We start from the raw sequence: 7,815 nt of genomic DNA, 5'->3' as shown, positions 1-7,815 counted from the left end.
AAAAACTTCTCCCTAAAGAGAAATGTTTGTGCTATGGAATCCAACATCCAGAACTTTGGAAGATGTGCTAGATCTACACCCAGTTTGGTGAGAAGCTTTGGTTTTCTCTTTGGATAACCCCAGGCAGCATTTGGAAATGTTCCGATTTGATACTTGAATACTCTCTGCTTTGAATATACCGAATATATGTTTGTCTCCTTGCTAAATGAATTAAAAAACAAAGAGGTTTGCTACATTTTCCCTGTTTTCATATCAAGAAGGTGAGATACCATCTTACTGAATCTGTTGATTTATAAGACGTGTGGAAGCCCTCCTTCCTTCCACACAAGTTGCCATAAAGAGTGTTTAGTTAATTTCTTTTCTGTGAATTTTATCTTGGGCAGGTCCTTCCGCCTCATCCCACAGGCAGCATCTCCTCAAGCCTGTAGAGACCTTGGTCCTCTGTGTCTTACCAGGGCATTGCACAAGTCTCATTGCTTAATCCCACTTCTTCCCATTGCGACTGGCTCCGACCCCAGTCCTGGAGCATGACATCTAAGAGATGCTCAGATCAAAGCTCTCCATCCACCAGTGGGGTTTGGCCATTGACCTTTTGTTGATGTACTTGCTGAGCAACAGAGAGGCACAGATACTTCTGTGCTAAACAAAGGCAGGTGTTTAAACTGAGCAATATGCTTTTGCTTTATGACTCTGGGCTATAGTTACTCCACATACGGTTTGACTCTGTTCTCTGCAGACATTAATGCTGGAATCTTAAACATCACTAATGCCTTATAGACAATCCATTAACATCAGTGTCGCCTAAGTGGCTAGCCATACCATTATTTGTAAAATAGGGATCCCTTCCTAATGCTACAGCTAGCAATCCCTTGATTTCCCAAGCGTATAATCATTTGTATTATCATCTATGGAGCATTTTACACTGCCACATATTTTTTACTATATAACGAGCTGCGTATGTGTGAGTGACACGCAAAAAAAGAGATGAATATTGCTCTTACACTTACTGCAGTGTATGAGCTGATCTGGTTCGACACGAAATGCAGACAGAAATCCGCCTCACCTCTCAAGCTAATTTTAGTCTCTCCCTCTGTTCTCGCTAGCTGTGTGTGTATAAAATCACTCGCAGTCTGACAGCGTTCCAGTAACCTGTGCCACGCGCAGAGCGGGATGTACTTACTAACCATCTGCTTGCATGGCATGGGTTAACTGAGCCTGTGGGATTGTGCTTACCTAAACAAAACCACTGCAGTGAGGGGAAAAACAATGAATGGGTGGAGATGATCAGCCCATGCATTCCAGCTAGTGCAGTCCAGGCAGCAATGACAGCCTGAAGGTTGCAGCAGCACCGGGATCTGCATTCCAAGTGCACAGATCTTACAGTCTGGAGCGATTTTACGTGGAGCTGTTCTTTATTTGCTGAGCCATGGCCAGTAACCAGGCCAGCCTGCAGGATGATCAGAGCAGGCACTGCAAGTTCTTATCCTATATGTTCTACCAGGCTGTGAGAGATCACAAGCCTGTGTGGATGCTGGAAGACATGAGAACTATGGAGTATTTTTACTGGGAGGAAAATGCCAGCCTAAGAACCTACTCACCTTCAGAAGCCCTTCTCTATGCAGTGGTGCATAACCACCTGCCTTATGCTCAATATCTGCTGTCTCATTTTCCAGAGGAGGCTCTCAAGGTGCCTGGGGAACACTTCTGCTATTGCCCATCCTCCGCTCCTCACTTGGCCATGGCGGTCACATATGACAGGAGAGATATCTTGGGGCTCATCATCAAAATTGCACACAAGCTCCCCAGCTTGAACTCCTACATCAATAGGACTGGCTGCTTTCATCTGGAAGATGGGAAAACCCCCCTGCACCTTGCCTGCGAACTGCTGAGGTCAGAGACGGTCCTCATCCTCCTCGGGAATGGAGCTTCTCCCAGGATAGAGGACAGCAAAGGGCTTACCCCGCTGGACGTCATCCTGGAGCAGATGTGGGACTCCAAAGTCAACGTGGCATCAAAGAAGCTCTGCCTCGACTACCTCTTGCTCTTCATGCCCAACCCGCAGTTTAAGATGCGGAAAGTTCTGCAGGAGCATCCTGACCACTGGACAGCTTTGCTGGGGGAAGACAAATTCAACAGCCTGGTGGGAAACACACCTGCTTCTTTATATCTGCAAGCTATGCAAACTATCCTCCAGACTCTTCCCCCCTCCCACTTCCCTAAAAGCATCCAGGAACTACCTATACCTCAGGCACTAAAGCCTTTACCATCCTATGGCAAAAAGCTACCGACAAAAAATGTGGTAAATGTTTTTCCTTGACTTTATTCGCTGGGTCTTGGATTTTCAAAGGCAACTTAGAGGAGCTGGTCATCCACCACCCTCTGCATTTTAGTGTGATTTTAGTACTTAACCTATTAGTCTATGCTGGAAAATCCAGTGTTTTGTGACAAGATTTTAAATGTCTTTTTTAATTGATTGCAGGCACAGCACTTTTAAAGGCAAAAGCCTTCCTTGTTTTCTGTTTCGTTGTGCATGTGAAGGGTTAAGTGTAGTCGAGACTGTGTTACGTTTGGTTTCTTGGCTGTCAGCTGCTATCAGTGTATCTGAATTCCCAGTGTGATCACTGTATCCTGTGTAATGTACCTGGGTAAAAAGGAACTACGTGCTCAGTGGGATTTTCAAATGGTGTAACTGTGGGACTGCTTTCTGCTAGAGCTGGGAGAAATACCATCCCATACCAACTGGCTTCAGATGTCAGGTTTCCTTTCCAACCATGATCTAGCATCATCTGGTAATACCCAAAAAGTCGATGGCTGGTGCTGCAGGGATGTAGATCAGGTCCTGCACAGTACCTGGGTTTACTGGGTTACTTTACAGCAGGTCATAGTGTGGAGAGTGTGAGTTCAGAGAGGGGCCATGAGTTTGTATTCCTGGGGTGGGGATAAAGACAGGCAGTGTAGCATAGGGAAAGCGTCCTGTCTCACCTGGGAGTGAGGGGGTTAAAGGCAATCCCAGCCCTGATGCCTGTGCAGACTTGTGCAATGGGGAAGGAACCATTTTCCCTGCTGTCCAGTAAATAAATGGAAATTGGAGCAGGGCCAGCGGAAGCCCTGTCCTTCGTAAGTGATATTATTTCTTCCTTGGCTTGTGTTTTAGGTCTGAATGTTATCTCCACAAGAGACATAGCTCACTAACTGGATTTCCCAGGGGATCTCAGAGCATTTGCTAGTTGTCCTAAGCTGGGGTATGATGTTCTGCTGTTAAAAGTTGTCACTTGATGTCAATTAGCGTATTTTTGCCACCCAGGTCCAGACAGAGGGCCTGATCCTGGAAAATGCAAACAGCTCCCATTGACTCCGCTGGGCACTGCAAGCAGGGGGGGTTTGCAGAAGGCAGGGCTGGGGCTGCCCTGCTTTTGGGGGAGCTCTGCACCTCGCTGCCCAGGCAAAGTCCTGTCTGTTCAAGGCACTGGTCCTGCCTGTGCTCACCATCAATGCAGCAGTGGCCGGATCCCAACTCCCTGTGGGGGACATCTCTTATTTTGGACCCCGATGTTTGCCCTCTATCTAAGTGCAACCCTCCACTCTGCTGAAGCAGTATAATGCATTTCCCCATGTCTGTGCTGAACAGCAGTGAAGAAACCACTCATTGCTAAATAAATCTGAAGCCAAAGGCCGTGGGGCACAAACCCCTTTCAGCAAGTCTCTAGTTAAGAAAGCTTGTGCATTCACATCTCAATTGCTCCACGCAAAAAAGGCTCATGTCTCATCTGTCTCATTCCCTGTGCCTGTGCCAAGGTGGCTGTGCTGGAGCTGCACCCTTTTTCCATCAGCACAGGGAGCCCTTCCGCTCGGTTTCACTGTGTGCAGGGTACCTCTTGTGTGCCAGGATGCTGGTGATGCCAGCCACGGCCTGGTTGGTGGAGATTTCCTGGGCACAGACAACTGGAACATCCTTTCAGAGACACGGGGATGCTCTTCCCAGACATCCCTTCCCGTGTGCCATGGAAGAAGCTCGGTGCCAGTGCTGTCCGTGCTGTGCTAGGTGAGAATGCAGGCTTGTTTGTGAGATGGAGAAAATGCCAGCTCAGCCCTCAGAGTGGCAAGCAGGCCAGGAAGGGGTTAACCCTTCTCTCGAAGTCCCACATCCCCAGTCCTGCAGTGTCTTTCCACCCCTGCCCCTGAGCACTTTGTGTCTTTCCATGTCCGTATGTATTCCTCCTTGTTCGATGGGGCAGGGTGTGAAGGGTGGCACAGAAATTCAGGGTCAGTTTTGGGTGAGGGTTTTGCGGAGAGGCTGCTCTCTCGCTCGGCAGCCTCTGCGGCAGGCGGAGGCAGTCACAGCTTGGGAAGCAAAGCAGAGCCCGAGGCAGATTTGCATTATAAGCAGTGGCTGAGCTGCTTCTGTCAACCCTTGCAGGCTCCCCAGCCCGGACCCCCCTCAGAAACCCGGAGCTGGAGGCAGAGGTGCTTGTGCCCAAGGCTGATGAGGGCAACTCCGCAGAGCGCAGCCCCTGTGGCACCCCTGGATCCGGAGAGGCAGGACTGGGTTTGTCCCCACCAGCAATGCGGTATCTCATCCGGGTGGGTGAGAGGCGGAGGAGGCTGGTGATGGATATTATTAGAATAGTAATTAGGCCCTGGGAGCAGAGATCCCAGGGAAGAAGGGAAAGGAAGATCAACTGTTATTGCAGTTATTGAGCACAGCTGTCTCAAAACCATGAGAGTTTTGGTGCTATGCAGAGTTTCAGAAAAGCCAGAAGGAAGGGGAAGGCTGTTGGACTCAAATCGAAGGAGGCAGGTAGGAATTCTTGGTGTTAATGAGGTAGCACTTTCTAGTAAGGGGGAAGCTGTACGCAGAGACCCAGACCAACCCACTGGGAGCAAGTGGGTCTAAAATGGTGCAGGGATCTCTTGTTGACTGTGGTGGTTGTGAATGGTTGCAAAGGTCAGGGTACAGGCACTTCAGCCTTTGTGGGTGGGTTTGGAGCAGGCAGCAGGATGCTTGTGTGCATGTTTGTCTGTGCGGGAAGCTACACTCTGTCCACTGGCCCAGGCAGAAGGTAAGAGATGGATTCTCAGGCAACTGCTCAAGAAACTCACATTCTGGGGCATATCTGCATCTAGTACCACAGCCTGGAAGAAAGCTGCTGGCCTGCTGTTGGCCAACATGCAAAGTGTGCTCAGCTCAGTGTGCTCCAGACAGGCACCTGCACTGGGAAGATCACTCCATGGCCCTCTCATTCTCCTTCTCCTGACCATTTTAACAAGAGATCAAGCACTTGCTAGTCCTTGGCTGCTGAGCTACCATCAGACCTCCATGTGCAGAACTGCTGGGCTGGAGTTTAGGGCCATTAGCTTTGTAGTGATAACTCTTTCCATTGCCTGTAGTGATGTGGGTGCAGAATGAGGCATCCTTCAGTTGGAACAGAGGAATCTTCAGCCTAAACATGGTTTGCTTATCTTGTGGTGACCTGCCTGTTAGTTTGAGATCCCATTTGTCTTTCTGCTCAGTACGGTGACATTACATCAGATACAGCCAAATCTACCTCAGCCCCATCTGTGCTGGTTTTTTTTCTCCACTCTTTCCAAGCCAGATCATTAGCAAAAGTAAACTCAGAATCTTTTCCACACTTCCTGCAACCTGACAGTCCATAGTCCCGAAAAACCCCTATGCTTGCATGGCAAATATGTTAGTGACTTTGTTAAGCAAAAAGGGTGCTAGGTGCTGTGTAGTGATGTTTACATTTTGCATATGTAGGTACAGAGTAAGTGTAGCTAAAATATGTATTTCTGAACTTGGGAAGAAGAAGAAAAGCAAGAGAGAAAAGGGAGAGAGTAAAATGTTTGCTAATCTTTGGATTACAGGCTGGCTCTGCAGGTTACGTCCTTTTAACTTCAATTTTGAGGAGTAGCATTGTAAGGATCTGAGCTGTGTGTATACGTGTGGCTTCAGTTTCAATGACTATCACATCAGTATCATGGCAAGTGATTCGTGTGTGTGTGTAACATGTGGATGCCTAGGTACACATGTATGTCTGTGTGTGTGTCTGTATGTAAACGCATGGCTGCCTGGGTGCACATATATGTCTGTGTGTAAACACATGGGTGCCTGACTGCACATGTATGTCTGTGTGTGTGCGTCTGTGTGCAAACATGTGGGAGCCTGGCTGCACATGTATGTCTGTGTCTCTGTCTGCCCTCTCCTGGTAGAACTCATAACTGACTGACGATACTTACCCACTCCAGTACTTGTACACATCAGCGATCAATGCCTTAAGAAAGCAGCCTTTTCATGAGATAAGTGTGTCCCCCAAGCTCCGTGCTACTAACAGGTAAGGACAGTTCTTCTTCTCCTGTAAAGAGGCAGCAGATTTGCTTTTGAAATGAGTGTTTCACAGAGAAGCTGTGGCTGCCCCATCCCTGGCAGTGTTCAAGGCCAGGTTGGACACAGGGGCTTGGAGCAACCTGCTCTAGTGGAAGATGCCCCTGCACATGGCAGGGGGTTGGAACTAGGTGAGCTTGAAGGTCCCTTCCAACCGAAACCATTCTGTGATTCTCTGATTCTCTGAACATGAAGCCAAAGGCTTCTGCTCGCCAGCAACCACAATCCTCCCATGAAGAGTTTGTGATAAGGGCCACATTTTATTCTCAAATCCATCTTTTCTTTTAATAAAATCTACTAAGCATACATCTTTGTCTTTCTTTTCTGTGGGCTGCCACCAAAATTCAGCCACTGTTGACTTCCTAACTCTCTGCTTCTGTCTATTTCTGCAGCACCATTAGCAGGAAGGACAGGCCAGATTCTGACCTCAGTTACACCTCTTTACAGCCGAAGTAATGCTTTTTAACTTAATTGCATCACTCCCGGTATTTGTTGGTCTAAAGGAAAATAGAAACTGTGCACTTACATTCTTCAAGGCTCCCTAACTCTGACTTCAGCGTATAAATAAATGTGATGCTTCATCCCTGAAAACACTTTTTTACATTTTTCATACTTTGAATGTATATAGATCTATATTTTCCATCTCTCTGGCACCAGTGGGCATTTCCCTGCTCCCAGTTCCCTTGGCTTTTTTGGAACCAATGTGACAGTGACAGATGCTGTTGTTCACTGATAAAGACTGAATGTCGCCATGCCCAAGTACAAAGGAATGTTCATTGTATGATACGACTTTCTTATAAAGCCATACTTTTGTAATTTTGGTTTCTTTTTTAGGGGAAAAAAATAATCTTCCATATAATTGTGTTTGTACATTACTTGCTGCATGATTAAAGATAAAAAGATTGTAATGTGCTGGGAATAAAATGTATGTACATACCCTGCTATAATGAGGTATATTAGCTGTGAAAATCATTTAATCTGATTGTGTTACTATAATAAACTTGTAGTACAAACTTGATGCGTCTTTTATTAGCCAGTTGGTCAAAACCACCCACCAGTATCTATGGCTTTTTGCTTTGGCTCATCGTGGTGTTTTTGTGATTTCATTCTGACTGCTGAGCCATTACCTCCCAAAACGTGATCTGAGGAAGATAATATTTTCCTTCACATGCTTGCAATAGCTGGCTGTGTTCTCAGAGGATGACCCCAAGCGATGAGGTGAACCCACATTTCACAGATCTGCTGGAAGGTGGCAATGAATCAGAGGAAGGGGCTCAACAGGGGGGAAGGTTTTGATTATAATGTTTTAGGTTTGTGTTCAGCTTATGACAAAGCTGTTTCCAGTGAATATAACAGTGCCGGCAGCCTGTTTTTCTTGCCTGGTTTGTCAGGCACAAGCTCTTTACCTTCCTGAGGTTTTTCTCTGTTATGGA

General features: G+C 47.1%; 1 protein-coding gene across 1 annotated transcript; it reads left to right on the top strand.

The window, feature by feature from the left end:
• Positions 1 to 1,136: 1,136 nt before the first annotated feature.
• On the top strand, positions 1,137 to 7,340 carry LOC115613682 (ankyrin repeat domain-containing protein 9-like). Its single transcript, XM_030499503.1, has 2 exons — positions 1,137 to 2,299; positions 6,775 to 7,340. Exons 1-2 carry the CDS (start codon positions 1,427 to 1,429, stop codon positions 6,781 to 6,783), a joined length of 882 nt encoding a protein of 293 aa, XP_030355363.1. The 5' UTR covers positions 1,137 to 1,426; the 3' UTR covers positions 6,784 to 7,340.
• Positions 7,341 to 7,815: the final 475 nt, after the last annotated feature.

The sequence above is a fragment of the Strigops habroptila genome, chromosome 10 (assembly GCF_004027225.2).
Source record: "Strigops habroptila isolate Jane chromosome 10, bStrHab1.2.pri, whole genome shotgun sequence".
Taxonomy (NCBI): Eukaryota; Metazoa; Chordata; class Aves; order Psittaciformes; family Psittacidae; genus Strigops; species Strigops habroptila.
This window is presented reverse-complemented; position numbering and strand designations above follow the sequence as displayed.

What these genes read in the sequence shown, in the direction of transcription:
- LOC115613682 (XM_030499503.1), top strand. Translation starts at nt 1,427, where the DNA reads ATGGCCAGTAACCAGGCCAGCCTGCAGGATGATCAGAGCAGGCACTGC.